This window comes from Canis lupus, chromosome 11 (genome assembly GCF_048164855.1).
Source record: "Canis lupus baileyi chromosome 11, mCanLup2.hap1, whole genome shotgun sequence".
Taxonomy (NCBI): Eukaryota; Metazoa; Chordata; class Mammalia; order Carnivora; family Canidae; genus Canis; species Canis lupus.
In genome coordinates, this window is record NC_132848.1 from 59198658 (window position 1) to 59223579 (window position 24922).

A 24922-nucleotide genomic window follows, 5' to 3' on the forward strand; every position below is an offset into this window, starting at 1 on the left:
ACATAATTTTATTATGCTGTTTCATTTAGTCATCTAAAAACATGGAAGGATGCTAATTTATGTAGCTTTTGTATTTTTGGTGACTCATTTTGTTCTATTAAAAAGGAGACTTTACATATAATTAGCGAGCTAGATTTTTTTTTCTTCTTATGAAACCCACTGGCTCTTGGTACTCAGACAAAAGAAAAGGCTTTTGTTGTTCTTCTAACTCAATCCTCAATTTTAGAGGCAGAATGTTTTCTAATTGGAAAGATGGAGTCTTTTTCAAAATGCATGCTGGCCTCTCAAATTAATTATCCAGATGTCTGCCCCTGGACCTGTTCCGTCCTGTCCGTTCTTCCCTTTCTCAACCATCCTTGGCTCCCCAACTGTCTTGTGCTACCGCCACCTTAATGAGCCTCAACAGCAAGATTTCTCAGGAAATAATCGGAAAGTGATTAGTCCTTTACACTTACCCAGTCCGTTCAAAAGTAATTTTCCACCAAACATAAATGATTAAAAACGATTAGCGTCTACCTAAATGCTGTTATTGTGCCAGGTGTTGTTTTTTTCTGTTGGCACAATGCCACATTCTCCCTTCTGTAGTTTATAATTGCAGGGGCTGGAAGCCTATAACTCCATTCCTCAAATCCTTTACCAACTGGCTTCCAGTCAGGTCGGCCAACGGAAGTCACTGGTGGGAGAGAAGAGGAAGCCATCGTAGCCCGGTACCAGGGGTAGAAGGGTCTGGGCAGCAGGCCCGCACCGGCCGCATGGTGCCCCTTCTGGGGAGGTGGGGCTCTACCCTGGCACACGGCGACCTCCTGGCAGCAAATGCAGCCTGAGGGGTGGCGGCAGCTCGCTCATCTCTGGGTTCACATTCCTTCTTTTCTCTCCCCTTCTCTTCCAGCCCTCCCAGCACCTTTGTAACCATTTTCCAGAACTAAATCCCTCTCTGTTTGAACTATGTACACTGGTTTCTGTTTTCCTGACTGGACTAATGGGACTGGTTATGTATGTTATCAGGTAGACTGTATGCATTTCTTTAGTCCAAGGCACGTGGAGTTCCACCCAAAAGCAATGGATCATGGAGTTTAACAGAGTCCTATTTCTTTTTCTTTTCTTTTTTACAATATTTTATTTATTTGAGAGAGAGAAACAGAGAGAGAGAGAGAGAGAATGCACGAGCAGGGGGAGGGGAGAAGCAGGGTCTCAACAGAGCAGGGAGCCTGGGACAGGGCTCAATCTTGGGACTCTGGGATCATGACCTGAGCCAAAGGCAGATGCTTAACTGATTGAACCACCCAGTTGCCCCCCGAGTCCTGTTTCAAAGCTACGTTTGAGATATACCTGGTGTATGGTCTGGACGCTCTGAACAGTGGCTACGGGCAGGTGAAAGTCCTTAGCCAATGGGCAATATAAATAGCGAGGTTGACCTGCGGCTAAGAGATAATGCAGACTGAGGTCTCAGGCTCTGATAGTTTCTTGAAAATTCACTGAGAATATTTTATAATTTGCAAGTGGGGGACAAAGTCAGCCAGGCAATAGAAAGTCTATTACCTAACTGAAATTGGAGTGGTGGTTTTGGGGTTGTCCTCCCTAGTTCTTCATCTGTTTGACAAATGTGTCCAGTAGGACTGACTGTCTCAAAGTCTATCTCCGGCCTTTGTTTCACAGATCAGGGATTTCAAATGGAAAACCCTAAAACAAAGTATTAATTAGGGTTAGATATCCTGTGGGCGGTTAAGAGGTTCTCATGGCTGCCACAATTTCTGGACTGCTCAAATGCTCCACTCTGGGACCAGATGATGCATTTATCTGGGTGAGCCTTTATTTAATGTCTTATGTTCCCTTAAGCTCTGTTTTTGCTCATCCCTATATCTTCAGGGCATACAAAGTGCTACATATATTCATTCATTCAATTAATATTAAAAGCCTATTTTATTGCAAACCCATCAACATAACAGTAACATCTTCAAAAGCTTGAGAAGTTTATGGAAACAAATTCTGAACACTCATAGGGTGATTTTTATTTCTGACAAAATCTTCCTTATGCATTTCTGAATGTCTAAGCAGAAATTGCTATTTCTTTTTTTAAATCTTTATTTTTAAAGATTTATTTATGTATTTGAAAGAGACAGAGAAAGTGAGCAAAGAGAGAGGGAGACAAGCAGATTCCCTGCTGAGTGGGGAGCCCAACATAGGGCTCTATCTCAGATCCTAAGATTATGACCTGAGCTGAAATCGGAGTCAGATGCTTAATCAACTGAGCCACCCAGGCGCCCCAGAAATTGCTATTTCTAAATCTACTTGTAGATATTCTGGAGTGTGATATGCCAATGTTATCCTACATCTGCTGGCAAGAGCCTTCGGTCTATATGTGATAGGCCAGTGCTCCCAACCCGAGTAAGTCTCAAATTTTAATAAACATGACATGTATGAAATGAGTAGGTGCTACTTTTGATTAAGAAAATAGACAATGAGGGGTACCCAGATGGCTCAGTCAGTTGAGCATGCAACTCTTGATCTCCAGGTCATGAGTTAAAGTCCCACAATGAGTGTAGACATTACTTAAGAATAAAATCTTAAAAAAAAAAATAGACAACAAAAGAAACTTCCATTTTGGGAAGAGAAATATAGAATACTTTAAAAGTTTGGGTATGGGCAGCCCGGGTGGCTCAGTGGTTTAGCACCGCCTTCAGCCCAGGGTCTGATCCTGGAAACCCGGGATTGAGTCCCGCTTCGGGCTCCCTGCATAGAGCCTGCTTTTCCCTCTGCCTGTGTCTCTGCCATTCTCCTTCTCTCTCTCTCTCTCTCTCTCTCTGTGTGTGTGTGTGTGTGTGTGTGTCTCACGAATAAATAGATAAAATCTTAAAAAAAAATAAAAGTTTGGGTCAAATGCTTGGAAGTAGAGTAAATATCTAAAATTGAAATAACATTCATATGTACCAATAATACTCAGTTTGAAATATATAATGAAAAAGGAATCTTGATTTACAATAGCAGCAGACATGAATATTGCTAATGACTTTTAATATAAAACATATCACTAATACAAAGAAAACCAGAAGATTTTTTGAGAGATATTAAGTACAGAAGAGTGGTATTCTACTTTAGAAGACTAATATTTTAGGGCAGCCCTGGTGGCCCAACGGTTTAGCGCCGCCTTTGGCCCAGGGCGTGATCCTGGAGGCCTGGGATCAAGTCCCACGTCAGGCTCCCTGCATGGAGCCTGCTTCTCCCTCTGCCTGCTTCTCCTTCTGCCTGTATCTCTGCCTCTCTGTCTCTCTGTGTCTCTCATGAACAAAAAAATAAATAGTCTTAAAAAAAAGAAGTCTAATATTTTAATACTATCATTTTTCCCTACCAATTAATTAATATACTTCAAGTTATTAGGCAAAATCCCAATTAAAATACTTCTGGAAGAACTTAGCAAAATAATTCTGAAATTTACATGAAAAAATAAACAAAGAGCTACTATTGTTAGCCATCATAAAAAATAATCTTACATTACATTCATTTTTTTACATTCATTTTTTAAAACAACAGTGCCAAAACAGATAAAAAGAATCATCTCATGTTCTTTTATTATTTCCTCTGTTCACACTATTATTTTGTTAGCAAAACTTTACCTAAGAAATAATGCAAACTTAAATTTGTGAGTTGGTAAGGACCAAGGGAATAAGATTATATTTTATTAAAATGCTAGACTAATCTCAGTTTCTGATCTGAGTGAGGTGTAGCATCTCATTTCTGCTCCTTCCAGAAGAGTTTGCTATCTCTCTTACCCCTCTTAGAAGTGGCCTCCACCCTCAGTCTCGGCATCTTGATAGATTTAAGTATTCAGGCAGTCCAATATTTCAACGTTTTCAATATTTGTATTCTAGTCATGGCTAATTTCACTTAAAATTAGCTTTTGGCTTTTTACATTTAGGTAGCTACCATTAATCCCAAAGACAGAAGATTATGACTTGAATGATGAATTAATTTATTAAATGATGAAGCTTTAGCTTCAAATGCATGGTTGTTCCAATCTCTCTAAAAATAGTACTTAGCAATCTGTTAATTAAAAGATAATTCACTGAAATAATTCCTTGATCCTATTAGGTCATTTGGAACCATTAAACTTTTCCAATATACATTCAAATTGCTCCTACAGAAATACAAGAAGCAACTCAATGCAGTACTGCTACAGTAATGTAACCACCAAATCTTAAAATTTTGATAATAATGACGCTGGATGTGGAGACTACATGTAAAACTGGTGTGTACCGGCACACATTTTTAGCAAGTTTAAAGTGTAATTACAGTAATGGATTCAGTAAAATGACTTCATCTTTGAAAAGGAGTTCAATGATATGGCTGCAATTTCCATACTAAAGTGCCAATTCTATTCTTAAGTTCTCATTAATTTTTTTTTTGCCAACTCTTCTTGATCATTTTTTTAACCCATGCCCAGTTTATTGATATAATTATCCATCATTATATATGTCTTATCTGTGTTCATGTCAGCACTCAAACCAAATCGCTTTATTTAAAGAAATGAACAAAAATTCAGTGGGTTCGAATGCAAAATTACAAAGATACCTCACGGCAGAGCTAAAAGCATGTGAACAAAGAGAAGCACCAATAGCAAAATGCCAGTAAGATGAAAAAACAGATACTTTGCAGAATGGCAAAAGGTGTCTCAGACAGGAGAAAAGTATTAAATCAAATTTTTAAAATGCAAGTATATATGATTTTGGAGAAGAAAGCAGAGACTGATATTTATCAGTTGTCAAAATATTGGTAAGTGAAATGTATTTATGCAAAATAAGGAAATGTTTTATTCCAAAAACATTTTGTGTTCTTAATGTATCCATACTGATTCAACCTCATGCTTTGAAGGTGTGTGGTCCAATATGGTAGCCATACGCCCTGGGCCGAAGGCGGCGCCAAACCACTGAGCCACCAAGGCTGCCCTAAGTTAATTAAAATTAAATAAAAATTCAGTTTCTCATTGGCATTAGCCACATTTTAAGTCCTCAGAGCCACAACAGACACAGATATACACTGCACACACAGAAAGAGAATATTTTCATCATGCCAGAAAGGTCTGTTGAACAATGCTGTGATTCATCATGAGAAGGGTCATAATGAAGCTTTATCAATATTACTCATCTGAATGTTTACCACAACTACTTATTTTATTATCCAACCCATGAGTTACTTCCAGAGGCAAGTTATACAATTAGATAAAACAAGGCTCAGATTCTTTAGTGCTTCCCATCCCCAACCAAGAAAGCCTTCCTTGGAATATTATTATCTACCAGAACCTGAGAAATGCAATAGCTTCTTGTGAAAACTATTTAGGCAAAAAAAAAAAAAAAAAAAAGAAAACTATTTAGGCAGCAAATTTTGACTTGGTATGACATTTCAGATGCTGAATCACTAGGCATAATTTTATTCTTTCCATGATTGAGCAGAACAGCTGAGAAAAATAAAGGATTTTGTCTGCTTTATGTAATAGTATAACCCGTAAGCACACCCAGACAGAGATAATCTTTTATAATGGGTTTGGCAGGCATTTCTTTAACACGTTAGGGTGGCGGAAATAACCTTTATTACAGCTCTTTAAGGTTCCAAATTGTAAAAACGTCTCTACTGTAATACAAGCATTTCTTTATTTTTGTTTTTAAATTTTAAAGACAGTGTTCTTTACAGAACTGCCTTAGGAACATAATAATAATAATAAATCATTATGTATTTATTCTGGAACATAAAACAGAGAAAATTATTGGATATTATCCAATTCTTTTATGAGCTAAACATAGCTCAAACACTATAATCCAATAAAGATACGATACTCTCCTCCCAAATTTACAGACAAACCTTACTTATGAATATTAGATACAAAAAGCTGACAATATAAGGAAACATTAATAAAGTAACCACATAAATTGATTAAATAAGAAAAACATATGATCTTCTCAGTAGATGCTGGAAGTCCACTGGATGAAATTCTATACCCATTTATATTCTTAATAAAAACATATTATTATAAAAACTTAAACGTATTTTTTCCAAATAAAAACTCAATTATCCAGAGTAAAGCTATATTATTTATCATTACTATTAAATTTTTTATAGTTTTATGTCATTTTTAGCCAATGTAATGAACCATGAAATAGATGCAAGAGAAATAAACAGTGGAAAGGCAAATACAAGAATTTTATGGCAATCTTCAGATTACATAATTGCACAGCAAGAATATTAGAAAGAACTAACCCACAGTTATTTTTAATAAAAACAGAAATTAAACATTTAATCTGCAAAAATCAATATATTTCTGTAATGTCATCAAAATCTGGTTAGACTATACAGAAAATAAACTCATCCCAAGTAAAACTCTTGATAAGTGGTATGCATGATCTTTATAAGGAAAACTGAGATCCTTATTAAGGGATACAAACGGAGATCTAAGTAAGTGAGGAAAGCATTATGTTCTTTCATGAGAAAAAGAAATATAAAGATCTTGAGTTTTTTCAAATTAACTTACAGGTTTGGGGCAATTTAAATTAGGACATTATTTTGGCCGGCCTTAAGAATGATAATAACATCTACAGGGAAACAAAAGAAAACAAAAGATATTTTGTCTGAAAATAACATTAACTATCAGATAAGTACATTACTATGGTTTAAAACAACAATGCCTCTGACTAATCTTCCCTGTCCCCCCAGCCCTCCCTGCCAAACTAGTAGGAAACCAAGTTCTCTAAGACCTCTGGGTCATTCTGGAGCTGGGTCTTGGTAGGTGTAGATTTCTTCCTCTCTTTTTCTTTTTACCCTTGGTCTGCCATCTGGCGGCCTGAATCAGTAACTTGGTTTCCAGTGCTGCAGGACACCTAAGGTTGACGATTACTCCTTTAGTTTACACTTTTTCTGGTTAGCCAAGTAATTACAGGTGAGTGCCTGAGTTAAAGAGCACTAAATGACATCTTCTTTATTTAAAAGTACTCCTATATGAAATGACATGGTGTCTGAGTTTGGTAAAAATGTTAATAGCTGTTGAAGCATGGTGCTTCTTTTGTATAAATTTGCAAATTTGTACAATAAAAAGTTAAAAATAGAGACAAAACAAAGAATCATTGCTCTCACAAATATAAATGGCTGGTTAATACATGAAAGAATCCACTATTTCATTAACAATAAAACACAGGTAAATTAAAACAAGTAAATATTTTTTAGCTTTCAGATTAAAAAAAAATCACTGAAATACTAATAGTTTTCAATGCTGAAAAGGTGTGGAAAAATAAATGCATAATCTTTTGGTGGGAATGTCAGTTGGTATTGCCTTTTGCAGGGCAATTTGGTAGTACCAAACTGCTGAGCCACCCAAGCATCCCCAATTTGGTAGTACCAAAGGAAAATTTTAATGTTTTATATCCTTACACCTGGAATTCGACTTCTCTTTTATGAAATTATTCAGGCGAGAATGCAGAAATACATGTACACTAATGTTTACTATAGCATTGTTTATAAGAGCAAAATATTGGACATGAGCATAAACAAAACATAGAGATATCTCTATATGATGGAATACTATGCATTCATGTAGAAGAATAATCTCTTTGTATTATTAATATTGAAAGATATCCTTGGAAAATGAAGTAAAAACTGTTGTATAAATGGGAATGGCTTCATTTTGGTTGAAGAAGACAATAATAATAATAATACGTATTAATATGTGCATTTTAAAAATCTGGAGGCCAATAAAATTTAGAGGCCATACAATTACATACAATTACAGTGGCTTTCTTTAAGTGTTAGGAAAAATAGGAGACTTTCATTTTCTTCATTGTATAGTTCTATGTTTGAGCTTTTTTTCAGTGCACATATATTACTTTTCCAACAGAAAAAGCAATAAAGATAAAATTTTAAAACGAGTAAGTAAAAGAGTGTTTCCCTGCCATCCTTAAGAAATGTTCCATTATTGAGCTAATTCTCTACTGGCTTCTATATCAGCATGGTTCCCAGAGAGGATGGTTCTACCTATTCTGAAGGTGCAAGAAGAGCTTATTATGCTTTTTTGTTTGAGAGTCTTGATTTCAATGTGCTGGGCTCTAAATATGACTCTCAAAATTGTCTCTACTGTTTCTCCCAGAATATTCTAAAAGTGACTAGAGCAAACAGGATGCTCAGTGGCTTCCTTGCAATGAGGAATTGCAGTGGAATGCAATGAGGAATGCAATGAGGAATGCTCAGTGCATTCCTGGCAATGATAGTTTGGTCTTCACCAAACTATGAAGTTTATCAAACCCAAACTAGGGGGCTCCATAGTGGGTGCACAAGATGACCTACTGATACCCAGGGGAAAAGTATTAGAATTTCAATCTATATATTTTTATCTCATCCTTTGTTAATTTCAATTTTTTTTCCAGTTCTGTTTTCTGTTTTTTTCTAAGATTTTATTTATCTCTTTGAGAGAGAGAGGGAGAGAGAGAGATAGCATGAGCAGGAAAGGCAGTGGGAGAGGGAGAGAGAGTATCTCAAGCCGACTTCATGCTCAGCATTAAGTCCAACTCGTGGCTTGATCTTAGGACCCTGAGATCATGACCTGAGCCGGAACCAAGAGTCTGACACTTAACTGACTGTGCCATCCAGGCTCCCCTCAAGTTTTGTTTTTTAAATTATATATTATACAATTGTGTATATTCATAAATGTATATGTAGCTCATTGGTAAATGTATATAAATATACTAAATGTATGTTTACTAATGAGCTACATGCATTTACATATTAAAGGAAGTATTCAAAATATACACATATATAAATTTTTTACTGATGGACTATATGGTCAACAAAATTTAGAGGCCATTAACCTAAGCTACAGGTGGTTTTAAGAGAACAAAAACCAGATATAAGGCACCTACAAGCATGTTCTATAAATTAGCCATCCTCCCCAAAGTCAGTAATAGAAGAAAACAAAACAAAAATAGGTGAGAAAACACATAGAAAACAAATGTAAGAATTAGCTTAGTAGATAATAAAAGGTAGAAGGGAAAACAGATAGGAAAATTATTTACACACATACAAGTATAACAGTGAAACAAACCCCAAAATGAATAAAGAAAGGGATGTGAAATAAAAAGAAGAAATACCACAAAAAGACCCTGAACATTTAGAGATGAAATGAAAATAAGCAATCTGTCATGCACATGGAATTTAGAATGCACCAGATCCAGAGCTCTTTATTCTGAGTGTTGAGCACAGCGGTTGGCACACAAAAAAAGGTTTTTAAGCTATGCTGTTTTATACCACATGAACGTATTTTGCCATGATTTGAAAAGTTATTGTGTTTTTGTTATTTCTTTGCTATTTTATTTAAAAATATATTTTTTTAAAGTAGACTCTGCATCCAGCCTAACACAGAGCTTGATGAACTCATGACCTAAAATCAAGACCTGAGATGAGATCAAGAGTCTAATGGTTAATCAACAAGCCACCGAGGTCCCCGTTTTTGCTGTTACTTTAAATCAAGCTGCTGGATATTTTACAAATTATGAGGAAGAGAAAGCGTTTTTGCTGTTACTTTAAATCAAGCTGCTGGATATTTTACAAATTATGAGGAAGAGAAAACAAAAGACATTGAAAAGAGAATGAAAATTCTGTGATTCTACACTTGCACATGCAATAAAAATCTAAGGATTCACTGGAGAATTTGAAGATATGGTGGGTAATTCTTTATTTGCCAGCCCATGGAAATCTCCTCCATCCCTTTGCTGTTACATAGGCCAAATAATCAAGAAAAGGTATTTGTAAAGAACCTATAATTTAGAACTTCTAAAAAGTCTTTCTATAGCCAAGATAAAAGCAATTTACAGGATTAAAGCAGTGACCTTTTCTCCCCCGTCTTTACTTGAAAGCTGAAATCATACCATTTGGAGTAGCAATTAGGTAGTTCACTAGTGATGTTTTACATGTTCTATAAATTACATATGAAGATGACATTTCTATTGCATCAGTATTTTTAAGCCTATTGCTAATAATAACTTTAGCCATCTGATCTAGAATGCAAACATGTTTTGTTAATATTTTCAAAAAAACAATCCTGCTTTGCCAGTAGTCATACCTTTACTTTCACTCCCAGGGGGAGAAAAAAGAAATGGATTATTTTTAGGCAAATATGAGGCACCACCTATTCAGATCACACATCCACATATTCATCAAATATTCACTGTGGGTCTCTTAGTGCCAAGTGTTGTGTTGGAGTTGGAGATACATTTGTGAGATTAAAGAGTCTGCTTTCTCCAGAATTCACAACGCTTTCTCTGGTCATAATTTGATTAAATTAGTGATTTCCAAAGTATCTGAGATATATTTGTGTATGTGTATGGATGTGTAGACTCATGGATCTCAAATATATCTGAGATATATTTGTGTATGTGTATGGATGTGTAGACTCATGGATGTAAAGCCTAAGGATTACTTAGCATTTAACCATGATTTTTTGCAGAATGCACAATACTTTCTCTTAAAAAAAAAAAGCAAACCTCTTCACGGTACAAATATCTTTAAAAACTGCATACTGTGTGATTTAGTAATTCTACTTGTAGAAATTCTTCTTCATAAAATGATAAATATTAGACGCAAAGACTTAGTTACAAGGATGCTCACTACAGAATTCTTTGTTAAATAGTGCAAGAAATAGTGTAGGTCAATATGGGATTATTTAAATTGTGTTATGTTTACACAATGAGAAAATAGGCGCTATAGACTGAATTGTTGGTGTACCCCTAAAATTCATATGTTGATATCCTAACCCCTGATGTGATGGTACTAGGAGGTGGGCCTTTGGTAGGTGATTAGGTTATGAGGGTGGAACTGATATGAATGGAATTAGTACTCTTATAAAAGGGACCCCAAGAGAGCTCTCTTACCCTTTCCACCTGCGAGGGCACAGCAAGAAGACAGGTCTCTGTGAACCAGGAAATGTGCTCTTCCAAACACACTAAATCTGCTGACTCCTCGATTTTGGATTTCCCAGCCTCTGGACCTGTGAAAAATAAATTTCTGTTGTTTATAACCCACCCAGTCTTTGGCATTCTGTCAAAGCAGCCTGAGCTAACACGCTAGATAACATTTAAAAGAATCGTGTAGAAATATTTTCATCGATATGGAAAATTTTCTGATTTATTATAAAATGAAAGGTAGAAGGTACCCTCTTGCTTAAGTATCAAGTACAAGGAAGTGTAAGCCCTGACTCTGCTCTGACCCTGGGCAAGAAACTTGACCTCAAAAAGTATCTGTTTTCTCATCTGTTGTGGGTTGAATTATGTTCTCTCCAAATTCATACGTTGAAGTCCTAGGCCCTTACATAAGAATTTGACTGTATATGAAGATAGGGCCTTTAAATGGGGGTAATTAAGTTAAAATGAGGTCATTGCGGGGGTGCTTAATCCAGCATGACTATAGAGGGAAGGAAAAACCTTTTCTTCTACCCTCTTAGGTTTTGTAGCTGGGGCCAATGAATTGAACTGACAAAAGAATAACAGAGAGAACTTTAATAAAGGTATTAATAAAATTGTATGTGCATGGGGGCTTCACAGAAAAGAAGGGGAAAAAGTCCAAGAGCAGACAGACTTGGGGGCTTACATAACTTTTGAACAAAAGGCCATAAATTGGGCAGCCCCAGTGGCTCAGCGGTTTAGCACCACCTTCAACCCAGGGCATGATCCTGGAGTCCTGGGATTGAGTTCCACGTCGGGATCCCTGCATGGAGCCTGCTTCTCCCTCTGCTTGTGTCTCTGCCTCTCTCTGTGTGTGTGTCTCTCATGAATATATAAAATCTTTCAAAAAAAAAAAGGTGATAAATTGTAGAGAAGTGAGTAAGCAAAGGGGGTTTGGGCTTCTAGAGTACATTCATTGTACAAAAGTGACTAGGAATTATGTGTGTGGGACAAAGATCTTTTAATGTAAGGTAAGGGTCATTTTAGTAAAGTCTGCTTATGCAAACTCATTTCAGCACTGACTCTTTGTCTGCAGTGATAAGAATGCTCTCTTCACCTCTCCTCTTCCCGGTACTCTCCTGGGAAAAGTCTTTTCTCATGGGAAATTTATGCCCTCCTTTTATGCAGATGGTGAGAGAGCAGAGAGTTCTCATTTGCCTTCATTTCAGCTCAAAATAATCAATATTCTGAAAGTGGCATATTTCAGGATATCATATTCTGACTCCCCTTCAACTGATGTCCTTATAAGAAGAGGAAATTTAGATACAGATGGTAAAGAGAGAAGACCATGTGGACACAATGAGAAGGCAGCATGTAGGAGCCAAGGAGAGAGGCTGTAGAAGAAACTAACTCTGCTGACACCTTGATTTTAGACTTCCATTCTCCAGAACTGTGAGAAAATAAAATTCTGTCATTTAAGCCACCTAGTCTGTGGTTCTTTGTTGAAGCAATCCTAGCAGTCCTATAAGTTAGGGAAAATCTTAATATCCTCTTTATTTAGCTTTCAAGATTGCACTGAGTCGAACAGATGTAAGTCCCTTTGGAAACTGCAAAGCACTACACAAATGTGAGTAGTTTTTACTCACGTGGTCCCTAAAAAACCTGGAGGAATGCAGTCATCTTGTGAAGACTGGACTTTATATGGGCGCCTGGGTGGCTCAATCATTCAAGCATCTGACTCCTGGTTTCAGCTCAGGTCACGGTCTAGGGATTGTGGGATGGAGCCCTCTGTCGGGCTCCCTCTCTCTTTGCCCCTCTTTTCACTTGCATGTGCTCTCTCTCAATAAGTAAGTAAATAATTTTTTTTTAAACTTAGCACATATCTTATTTTTTTTAATTTTTATTTATTTATGATAGTTACACAGAGAGAGAGAGAGAGGGGGGCAGAGACACAGGCAGAGGGAGAAGCAGGCTCCATGCACCGGGAGCCCGATGTGGGACTCGATTCCGGGTCTCCAGGATCGTGCCCTGGGCCAAAGGCAGGCGCTAAACCGCTGCACCACCCAGGGATCCCGTAAATAATTTTTTTTAAAAAAGATTGGATTTATAAACCTTTTGTAAGGCAGAGCCTCAATTCCTATACAGAAGATGGAAAGAAGCAGATTTAGCAGAACTGTAGTGAAGAACACAAATGACTTGGCAGTGAAAGGAGAAAGGCAAATAAAAAGAATGGTTTCTTACCCCCATGCTGCAAGTTGTTTAAAAATAAAAAAATAGACTATATGTAACAGTAATAGCTAATATGTATTGAGCATTTACTAAGTACTAAGCATGGTCCCAAGTGCTTTTTATATCTTTTCTATAATTTAGCCCCTACCAACCCTATGGTAAAAGTAATGTAGTTGTGTGTATGTTTATGTGTGTGTGTGTATATATATATATTCTTGTGTGTATGTGAAGAATGTGTATATATATATGTTTTCATGCATATATGTGTTATCTATGGTCTCTTTTGTTACAACACATACCTTCAATATGAAAGTCTATTTATATGCAGTAGGTAAAAAGTAATAAAACTGGAAAAATAAGAAGTTGTGATTTTTCAAGAGATAATTATGTTTTGTACTACTGTGAAACAGGAAACACTACCTGACTGAACAAAGTGACCTATGACAAAATGCACAACACACATCCACATTGTTTTCATACTCTTACACTAGTGCACCCACATGTGTTGCCCTGAGTATGTGCCCTGTTCTTTTGAGTTTGTGTTATTTAATGGTGAAGATGTTGAATATGTTTTGTTAAAACTGTAGAAGCAGGGATCCCTGGGTTGCGCAGCGGTTTAGCACCTGCCTTTGGCCCAGGGCGTGATCCTGGAGACCCGGGATCGAGTCCCACGTCGGGCTCCCGGTGCATGGAGACTGCTTCTCCCTCTCTGCCTGTGTCTCTGCCTCTCTCTCTCTCTCACTGTGTGCCTATCATAAATAAATAAAATTAAAAAAATTAAAAAACAAAACAAAACTGTAGAAGCATGTTGGTTATAAGAATCACAAGTAGTGAATAAACAGAAAAGCCTTATGTTTAGAGGTGAAAGTTGAAATAATGTTTTGAAATAAATGAGAAAAATTCAAGAGCTCAGGAAATCCACACTGCCCACATTCAGGAATAATGCTGAGAAAATAAACAAAAGGAGAGCTTGTGCATCCCAGTTATTGCTTGCTTCTTGAGAAATGGGAAAGCATTTGGAAGAATCAAGATGAAGACTCTGATGCCAAGAAATGCCAAGGGCAGCTGAAGAGCACTCTGCGGCCTCTAAGCTCATTAGAAACCATACAAGCAACTTCTTTATGAAAAGAGGAAACTGGCAGGGCAACAGTGGGAATTCTATTTTAAGCTGGTTTAAAAAACAGAAAAACAGAAAAATAAACTATAGAAATCCACCTCTGGTGTCACAGTAGTTTAGCCTAAGAATGATGATATCCTTTTCTTTTCCCTCTACTTAGTAATTAAAAAACCACAACACTTTATCACACCCATTTCCAGCAAGTGGTGTTTGGAGCATAGCTATCCACTAACGAAAATAATTAACTTACAATCTCCCATTTAAAGTCTACATGGAAAACACAAAATGTCCACATAGCAAAATGCACAATGTACTAAACTAAAAGACAAATAACAAACATGTCACTGCAATGTGTGTCCAAGGGTGAAAATTCTTATAATAATGTAAAAAGCACTTATAAATCAATAATAAAAAAGAACATTCCAATAAGAAATGGTTGAAGGATAGGGAAAGGTAACCCAGGAACAAACACAAAGGGGAATCAATGTCAAATAATGCTCAGTTTCAAATTTTTATTTTTTATAAAGATTTTATTTATTTATTCATAAGAGAGACAGAGAGAGAAAGAGGCTGAGACACAGGCAGAGGGAGAAGCAGGCTCCATGCAGGGAGCCCGATGTGGGACTTGATCCAGGGTCCTTAGGATCATGCCCTGGGCCAAAGGCAGGTGCTAAACCGCTGTGCTACCCAGGGATCCCCCTATGTTCTATTTTTAACCTAGTACATTGACAAAGACATTTTTCAAAAAGATTTTAAAAATAAGTTCAGTAATTTTCCGTTTGGGAATTTGTTCAAAGGAAATAATGAGACTTGGGTTCAAAAATATGTGACATATGTTCATCACAGAACCGCTTATGAGTTTTAAAAATTGAAGTAATTTAATCTAGCAGTTGAAGATTAGTCGAATAAATCCAGACATATATACTTTCACTTAGCAAATCTGCTGGAATCTACCCCCTAAAATAGTCAATAAAACCAACACTTCACTTCTTAGTGACACAAAGATGTTTATTTCAGCAGTTTGTAAAGAAAAAAATGGTAGAGTACACCCACATCAGGGAAGGAGAAAAACACTGCACAGTAATGATCACATTTCTGGACCCACTAAGATATTGTATGTTTATACACACGCACAAAGTAAAAATAGACTAAGTGGTAGTTTATAGAATACTATGCAGCTGCAAAGAAAGCAGTTCTATATTTTCACATAAAAAGTGACTTCAGAGTGAAAAAAAGTTCTGTGACTATTCATATAATATGATCTCACTTATATAAATATATTGCTAAAAAGAAAACCACAGGCTCGAAATGGTGTCACTTAGGTTAAGGCCCAGAACCAGTAAACCAAGACTTAAAACTAACGTGTCATTTCGGCTCCCCAGCAATGTGACCTCTCATCAGTCAACATGGGAATTTCTTGGCTAGCTTTAGGACACTTACTGATACACTCTTTCCGTCCCCCTTAGAAGCAATGGATTCTTTGCTGATAACTTCTTTTCCCACTCCTTTAAAAACCTTTAAAACCTTAAAAAAAAAAAAAAAAAAAAAAAAAAAAAAAAAAACCTTTAAAAACCTTTCCCTAGGAGCTCTCCTCTGCTTGCCATATGGGTTGCTGCCTGATTCATGAAATCGATCAATACACTCAATTAGATCCTGAAAACAACTGTAACACCATATAAGGCTGTTTGGAGAGGCTTGGGTGCACCCAGCACCTTGGCAATGACCTCTCATGACCCATTCCACAGGGGACCCTTCATTTAAAAATTCGAGTTGGTGTCATCAGACGTAAGATTTGGTTATGTAAACATCTATTTGGGTGAATATAAAGTCCGATTTTTGCCCTCGAATATCTCCTAACTCTAGTTTTTTTTTTTTTCCATCTACGCAAGAAAGGTGAAAAAGACCCACCCAGAGTTGGGAGATGCAAAGAGAGGGCCCATCATCAAGTCTTCCAGAACTCCATGGCTCGGCCTTTGTATTTTCGAACAACCCCTTCGTTACGAAGGTTTCCAGGACAGCGGGTTTGCAAGTGGTTGGCATCTTCAAGGTGCTGGGGACACACGCTGAACCGAGGCCTCTAACGCGCTCACGGGGTTAGGGCCGCGGGGTCTCGGCCTCGGCTCCCACGCGCTCCTCCGCAGAGACACAGTCCAGTCCCGCTAAGGCCTCCAGCCAATGGCTGCACTTTCCCTCTCAGCCCTAGCAACTCCGGACCAATGGGCGGAAGTCTATCTTTTGATCCGACACTGTCCCGTTCCAGCCAATCGGAAACGTTCTTCAAAAGCTCCCCCCTCTCTGAGGCCGCCCGCTCACTTCCGGGAGGCTGTCGGGCGGCTGCGCCTGTTGCCATAGCGACCATTTTACGTTAACTGGCTTGTGGGTTCGGTCCAGGTAGCAGGGCGACCGCGGGGTCCACTCCTTCTCCGCCTGTTCTGTCTCGGCCCCCTGCGGCCGAAGGGCCTGGGGCAGGCTCCGGGGGTCGGGCCTAGGGCTGCGCGGCGCCCCGCGGAGCGGGATGGCTGCGGAAGAGGATGAGGTGGAATGGGTGGTGGAGAGCATCGCTGGGTTCCTGCGAGGCCCGGACTGGTCCATCCCCATCTTGGACTTTGTGGAGCAGAAATGCGAAGGTAAAAAAGCCGGATCCCGAGCCGACAGTTGTTTCTGGCTTCTCTCTCACCAGCGGCGGGCGGGAAGGTGGGGACCCCACACCAGCTCCCACGTCTCAGGCCTTTGCCCGGGTCGGCCAGGTTTCGAGCTGGTTTGTAGGAGGTATTGCTGTCGCTGCGCCCGCGTCTTCCCAACGGAACCCTCTCCCTCGGCCCAGCGACACATCCGAAAATCATTCGGTTCCAGGCCTGGGTTGGGTGCCTCACATTCTGCTGCGTGATTCTTCCCGGAGCAGGTGCGCCGCTTGGTGGGGCTTCCGCGGGTTCCCCAGCGCCTGGGGAGGAGAGAGGCCAGTTTGCCTGTGTGCTTCTGATCCAGACGCTTCACCGCAAAGCGAAGGCTTGCTGGACTCCAGCAGGCCCCGAGCTGGCGGCCCCGTGGCCTGTTTGCCTTTCCCGAGCGCTCGGACCCTCGCGTAGATAAGAAACGGGGTATCTTCTAACAAGGGAGATGTACAAAAGTGTCACAATATTCCCTGTGAGCGCTTTCAGTTCTCGGAGACGGGTTGGAGCCCACGTTCAGAAAAGGAGCCAGAAGCCATGTCGTAGGAACGAATGGCCAACCGGTATCATGGGTGTGGAGCCGGGCAGGACTTTCAGGGTAGTGATATCCATCAATCGTTTGAACGTCTGCCTTACGCTGGAGGGTTTAGACTTGCTTTTGTAACGTTCAGTGGGATAGAGCTAGGATCGGTGGGTACAAGCTCCCCACAAATTTCTTTTTTTTTTCTTTTTAAAAGATTTTAATTAATTAATTTATATGAAAAAGAGAGAGAGAGAGAGAGAGAGAGGCAGAGACCCAGGCAGAGGGAGAAGCAGGCTCCATGCACGGAACCCGATGCGGGACTCGATCCCCGGACCCCGGGATCAAGAGCTGAGCCAAAGGCGGATGCTCAACCACTGAGCCACCCAAGTGCCCCCCGCCCCCCCCCGCAGCCAAATTTCTGTGAAGGGCGTGCTCCATAGCAGAATGTATCCCAGTTAAGTTAGCCTACCTCGGAAGGTAAGGAGTTGAGTTCCCCAGGCGCTCGCAGCGTTTAAGTGGATTTGACAGCAACTTAATGGAGATGTGATAGAGGGGAATTCAACCGTCAAACGGTTAGTTATCCGGGATGACCTTTTAAGAATCGTTTTCAACCCTAAGATGCCATGCATGAATCTGGTAAAGATAGACTTTAGTTTGACCGTTGAATCTTTTCATTACCGTAAGCAAAATTATGGCATAATCAAAATCCAGATAGTTATTTAAGGATTGTCTTTATGTGTAATTTCTAAGGAAGTTCAAAATAGTTTTTTTATTTGTGATCTTTTTTTAAGAATTTGAAAGTGCAAGATCAATGGAATGTGGAATTCTGACCTCCTTTAGGAGGAAAAAGAACTATGTCACTTTTTGATTCTGTTTACCCCTCTGAGACTAACTGCTAAAATGGAAAAAAAAAAAAAATGAGGCATTGCTCTCTTTTATCCCCAAATGTCAAAAGTGGTTGCATCTCAGGAATGATACATCTGATGGAAGCAATCCTCAGCCTTATAGACATGTAATGTAGTAATTTGGTTTTAGAATTAGCTGGAAACAGTTTAAGTTGCTGCTCTATTGTGTGTGTGCCCAGCGTTATATAGAGCAGATGCCAGTAGAAGTGGAAGTGGCATCCCAGTGTCATTTGAAATAACAGTGTGAATACTTCAGTGACAGTGTACTCTTCTTTAAAGATTAGTTTTGTACAATCTGTGATATTAGCATTGATTTCAGTAAACATTTATTGAGTATCTGTGGGCCAGAACCTGGGCATAGAAAGAGGAATGAAACAAAATCCTTGTGGTTGAGAAGTTTATGATTTAGTGGGGAAGACAGGCAGGTAAATGGAATTTATATCTAAAATGGCAGGTGTTATAATAAAGAGAGGCATGTGGTACTATTTTAAGAGTTCAGAGGAAGGAATCAGAGGAAGGATTTGAGGGTGGGTGGCAGATCTTGGAGAATGTGCTATTTGCAATGTCTTGAAGAATAGTTGGGAGAAGAGGATTGGGTAGAGGCAAAAAAAAAAAAAAACCTCTAGGAACACTTGAGAAAATGTACAGGCGTTTAAAGCACTGCATGTGTTATGTTTGGTGATAAGATATAATGTTGATGAGTTGTAGTGTAAGATGTAAGGAGTGGGCTTTTATATTTGCATTAATGAAATGATTTTTTTTTTACAGTATTCAGTAATATATTTATTTTAAATTTAGTTTTTGATGATGAAGAAGAAAGCAAATTGACCTATACAGAGATTCATCAGGAATACAAAGAACTAGTGAGTATTTTTTTCTACTGATTTTTAAAGGTAATTAGAATAATATTACTTTTAGCTTTTCTAAATTAAAAACATGGAATTTTTCCATTTTAAAATTCTTTAATTAAAAAAATTCCATTCTTGGCACTTCTGAATGGCTCTGTCATAGAGCATGTGACTCATCTTGGGGTTGTGAGTTCAAGCCCCGTGTTGGGAGTAGAACCTCCTTAAAAAAAATGAAAAAGGGGTGCCTGGGTGGTTCATTCAGTTAAGTGTCTGCCTGCAGCTCAGGTCATGTTCGTCCTGGGACGGGGCCCCACATCCAGCTCCCTGCTCAGTGTTGAGTCTGCTTCTCCCTTTGCCCCTCCTCCTCTCCCTCTCTTTTCCTTCTCTCTCTCCCTCCCCCTGTTGGTGCTTTCTTTCTCTCTCTCACTCAAATAAATAAATAAAATCTTTAAAAAAATTCCAATCTACCCTAATAGTACTACCAGGTCCATCAGGCCTAAGGCTTCTCTGAGACATTTCATTCTTTTGATTTCTTATCTCTTTTTGCACTAGAATCTAAGTAATGGATTTAGGACAACTATTTTAAGGGATCTTGCATCTAATTTTTAAATTTTAGGGATCCCTGGGTGGCGCAGCAGTTTGGCGCCTGCCTTTGGCCCAGGGCGCGATCCGGGAGACCCTGGATCGAATCCCACGTCGGGCTCCCGGTGCATGGAGCCTGCTTCTCCCTCTGCCTGTGTCTCTGCCTCTCTCTCTCTCTCTGTGTGACTATCATAAATAAATAAAAATTTAAAAAATATATATATAAAAAAATAAATTTTATTCTTCTTCTGCAGATGCATCTAGAGAAGTATTAATTATTGGTTTGCCAGGGTTGTCTTGTGATTTTTAAAAAATGCCTCTGAGTAGCAGAAGAGTTGTACCACATTGAACGTCATAAACCTGACTCCAGTTATTTCAAGTACATTAATAAAATTTCACTTGATTCTCTGCAAACATTTTAATTTTTCATTGTTATTTTTGATGAAGATATTGTCATTGCCATATAATATAATTTTGTATAGATTAGTAATTACAAGCAAGCATTTGATTATCCTTTTCTCAACAACACTTAATATGAAAACTCATTTGGAATTTTTCTATGTAAATTATAAAAGTTAAACATTTATTTCTCTTTTTAGGTTGAAAAGCTATTGGAAAGCTACCTCAAAGAAATTGGAATTAATGAAGATCAATTTCAAGAAGCATGTACTTCTCCTCTTGCAAAGACCCGTACATCACAGGTTCTGCTTTTGTGTCACTCTGCTAACATAATTTTGACAAAAATGCCCAGGGTTTCACTTAAATTTGCTATATTTGTTGTCGAAGTATACTATTTTATTTTATTTTTTAAAAGATTTTATTTATTGATTCATGAGACACAGAGAGAGAGAGAGGCACAGACACAGGCAGAGGGAGAAGCAGGCTCCGTGCTGGAAGCCTGACGTGGGACTTGATCCTGGGTCTCCAGGATCACACCCTGGGCCAAAGGCGGCACTAAACCGCTGAGCCACCCGGGCTGCCCAAAGTATACTATTTTAGACATTGTAAGAGTGAAAAGCTAATTCATCACATGTAGGTTCTTTTTTATAATTACCTCAAGAAATGATCATTTGTGAGGTGCCTGGATGATTCAGTTGGTTAAGCATCTGACTCTTTTGATCTGGGCTCAGTTCATCATCTTAGGGTCATGGGATTGAACCCTCTGTGGGACTCCCTGTTGGGCCTGGAGCCTACTTGGGGTTCTCTCTCTCCCTCTCTCTGCCCTCCCTGCTTTAAATAAAGAAAAGTAATTTGAGGCATTAATGAACAAACACAGTTAAAAAGAAGCCTTCTGAATCCAAAACTGTAATAGATCACAAGGTTTGACCAAACTACTGTTTTATTTATATACAGCTCTGACATTTTTTCAGTTGCCTCTCTTTTAGTCTTAGCAGTTCCATAGTACACAGTTCCTGCAGCTTCCTTCCCTTGGAACTACTTTAAAAAAATTTTTTTTTAATTTTTTAAAGATCTATTTATTTATTTAGAGAGAGGGAGAGAGAGAGAGAGCAGGGGGAGGGGCAGAGGGCGAGGGAAAGAGAATCCCCAAGCGGACTCCACACTGAGCACAGAGCTGGACACGGGGCTCAATTTCACAACCCTAGATCCTGACCTGAGCCAAAATCAAGAATCTGGCACTTAACTGACTGAACCACCCCTGGAACTACTTTTATTGTCTTATTGGTTCCACAGTGCTGGTTTGAATTAGATATTATGTGTATTTATAACTAATATTTAGTGAGGGCTAATGTTAGTTATGTTTTAGGCACTTGACATGTATTATCTCATTTAATCTTCCTGTCGCCCCTTAAGAATTTGGCACTATTTTCTTTTCACTTAGAAATGAAAAACAATGCACAGATATATTGACTAGTGCAAAGTCCACCACTAAGTGAGTGGTAGTGCAAGATACCAACTGTGAGCCCTTGCTGAGAGCTCCAGGATAGGGATATGTTACTTCTACTCAAATAGCCTTCTTCTCAACAAGTTGTTTTAGCTTTAACTACTGTTTAATCCAGCACTTCTAGCTATGTTCTTGGTTATGCAAGTTTTTCTTATTTAATGATCATCCTTAATTCTAGAGATAGAACATCCTTAACCTAACATGACATTTTGAAAAATATATTTAAATATTATTGGTATGCCCCAACTAATATAAATAAACATCTTATTTGATTAATTAATAATTCTATAAAGCAAAAGTTGTTTTATAGTTCACCAATAGCTTTTGTTCTCTACCATAAGTTTCATTTAAGGAATAACAACAGGCATTATTTTCTTCTTCTTAGGTGAGCAGAAATAGTTTGAAAATTATTAACTAGTATTTAGGTTTCTTTTAAGATGTTGATATTTGTTTTTATTCTCCTTGTTTTTCAGGATATTTTCTACTTTGGTTAATATTTGTCAGCCTCTTAATTAAGTCATTGTGAATGGGCCTGAATTACTCTGTGAATAAATATGTTCATGCTAATAGAAGACACATCCATCTTTTGTTTACATTATTAGGATAACTTTAAATTGAATGAAGACATTCAGAATTTTAAAATATTGTTTTCAGATCAAGAGTAACACATTTTTTCTCTTTTGTTCTGTCGTACAGCACCTTTTGATTTACTTGGAGTTGATTGGTAATACGTTCTTACCGTGTATAAGGAGGCAGGCCTTTTGATACAGACAGACCCAGATATGAGTCCTAGATCTTTCATTTACTAGCTATAAGATTGTTGTGCTGTTTTCCTTTCTTATCCATACTGATTCTCAGTTTCCATAATCTGTAAAATCTGGACAGTATTTACTTTGAATGTTTTTTGCAAAATTTGAGAGATAATGTTCATAAAGCATTTAGCACAATACCTGACATTTTTAAGGTGGTCTATAAATGGAAGCACCTCCTAATTAATACTAGCTATTTTGGTGGTTGATTAGCAGTGTGCTAATTAGGCCAGGGTCATTGGTTCAATCCCCATGTGGACTAGTTAGCTGTCTTCTCTTCTGGAGCAAATACTTAGCATCATATACTGAATAGCAATATGACTGAATCAGCACAAGGCCTTTACCATTACCAGAAAAACAGCTTAAAGCTATTTTACTTACTGCTTTGCAGCAATAATCTACTCTTTATACGTAAAGATCAGGATGCTGATTCCATTATGCCAGTAAAGGGTGCCTGAGAATTAACCAAGGACCAGTTGTTTGCCTTGGGTTATTGAAGGGATAATTTTTACTTTGTCTTGGTTTGCTTGGTTTGGTTTTGATTGTTTAAACCAGCTCCCAATGAATTATACTGCTAAAGCCCACTTAACAAAATTCTTTTCACCTGGCTTGGTATCATTATACCTATACCACTGCCCCTCCCATACTCTGTTTATTGAAGTCAGCAGGAGTAGCAAGGAGTGCATCAGATGAAGAACTCTGTGTAAGACAACAAGAACAAAAAACCCTTAAGGTCATATTTTTCTGTTGAATATGTGATTTCTTAAAACATGCTCATGAATTAACTGTTTAGAAAATATGATACTATAATAGCTACTGAGATATTTATTATTTCAGTCATCTTAAGTTGAATTTTGTAATTTTGTGGTGTTTTCCAACTGAAGTAGACAAAGGTGACTTATTTTGACTTCCTTATGATTTTTTGTTAAGGATAAAATTCATCATTGATTTCTATATACTGTATTGCAAAAGACTTTTATATAGCAAGAGACAGTGTTTTTTACTTTTGCTTTTATTTGATTTGTTTTGCCTTTTATTTCATTTTTTAAAAAGATTTTATTTATTCATGAAAGACACAGAGAGAGAGGCAGAGACACATAGGCAGAGGGAGAAGTAGGCTCCTTGGAGGGAGCCCAATGTGGGACTAGATCCCAGATCCCGGGATCACTCCTGAGCCCAAGGCAGATGCTCAACCACTGAGCCACCCAGACATCCTTGTTTTGACTTTTATACTATAAAAGTTAACACTTTAAGAAACATTTAAATTATGATAGTAATTAGGCAAAATTATGTTATTTTTCCAATGATTTATATCATTGAAAAGATTGCATATGTGGTGTAACTTTCATTTTCTAAAAATACCACAGGATAATTAACAATATTTTGTGTATTAGTAAGATTTTTTAAAATTTAGTAGGCTTTATTTTTTATTTTTTAAGAGATTTTATTTATTTATGAGAGAGAGAGCAAGAGAAAATGTGAGACAGCACGCTTGGGTAGGGAGAGGGAATCTCAAGCATACTCTGTGCTGAGCCAGAGCCTGATGTGGGGCTCCACACTGAGCTGGATCTCACTCACTGAGATCATGACCTGAGCCAAAATCAATAGTTGGCGCTGAACCGACTGAGCCCCACAGGTGCCTCAGTAGGCTTATTTTTTAGAGCAATTTTAGGTTTATAGAAAATTGAGCAGATAGTACAGTGTCCCTTATTATTGACATTTTCATTAGTGTGGTATATTTGTTAAAATTGATGAGTCAGCATTGATACATTAATTATTAACTAATGTCCACAGTTAACATTACGGTTTACTCTGTGTTATACAGTTCTATGAATTTTGCCAAATACATAATGTCATATATTCATCATTATAATATCTTACAAAATAGTTTTATTGTTTTAAAAATCCCCTTGTTCCCTGCATATTTATCCTTTCCATCCTTGCCCCTGGCAACCACTGCATTTTACTGGCTCTCTAGTTTTGCATTTTTCAGAATGTCATATAATTGGGATCATATACTATATGCCTTTTCAGACTGGCTTCTTTCACTAATCAATATGAATTTAAGGTTCTTTCATGTTTTTGTTGTTGTTGTTTGATAGTTCATTTCTTTTTGTTGGTGAGTAACATTCTATTATATGGATGAATCACAGTTTATCAGTTTACATTTTGAAGGATATTTTGGTGTCTTCCAGTGTTTGGTAATTATGAAAAGGGTAGTACAAATATTCATAGTTAGGCTTTTGTGTGTACATAAAGTTTTCAACTCATTTGGGCAAATAAATACCTAGGAGCAAGATTGCTAGATCACATAGTAAGATTAAGTTTAGCTTTATAAGAAATTGCCAAATTCTCTTCTAAAGTAGTTGTACCATTTTGAATTTTCACGAGCCATGACTAGGAGTTCCTGTTGCTCCACATCTTTGGAAG

At 38.0% G+C, this 24922-nt stretch overlaps 1 protein-coding gene and 1 long non-coding RNA gene across 4 annotated transcripts in view; one reads left to right on the forward strand and one right to left on the reverse strand.

The window, feature by feature from the left end:
- The window catches only part of LOC140600262 (uncharacterized), a 62257-nt gene extending 44768 nt beyond the window's left edge, over positions 1-17489 (reverse strand). For 2 of the 3 annotated variants that reach the window (XR_012003480.1, XR_012003478.1), the window contains exons 1-2: positions 16162-17489; positions 10899-11014 (exon numbers count right to left, since the gene is read on the reverse strand). This is a non-coding gene — a long non-coding RNA (uncharacterized lncRNA). Of the gene's footprint in view, positions 1-10898; positions 11015-13763; positions 13886-16161 lie in introns of all 3 variants that reach the window. The other variant, XR_012003479.1, reaches the window with a different exon arrangement.
- The window catches only part of CFAP36 (cilia and flagella associated protein 36), a 29382-nt gene continuing 21021 nt past the window's right edge, over positions 16562-24922 (forward strand). Inside the window, exons 1-3 of the mRNA XM_072768428.1 lie at positions 16562-16880; positions 19149-19213; positions 20380-20481. Of these exons, the coding sequence (XP_072624529.1) occupies positions 16769-16880; positions 19149-19213; positions 20380-20481 (279 nt within the window). The 5' untranslated portion in view covers positions 16562-16768. The remainder of the gene's footprint in view (positions 16881-19148; positions 19214-20379; positions 20482-24922) is intronic.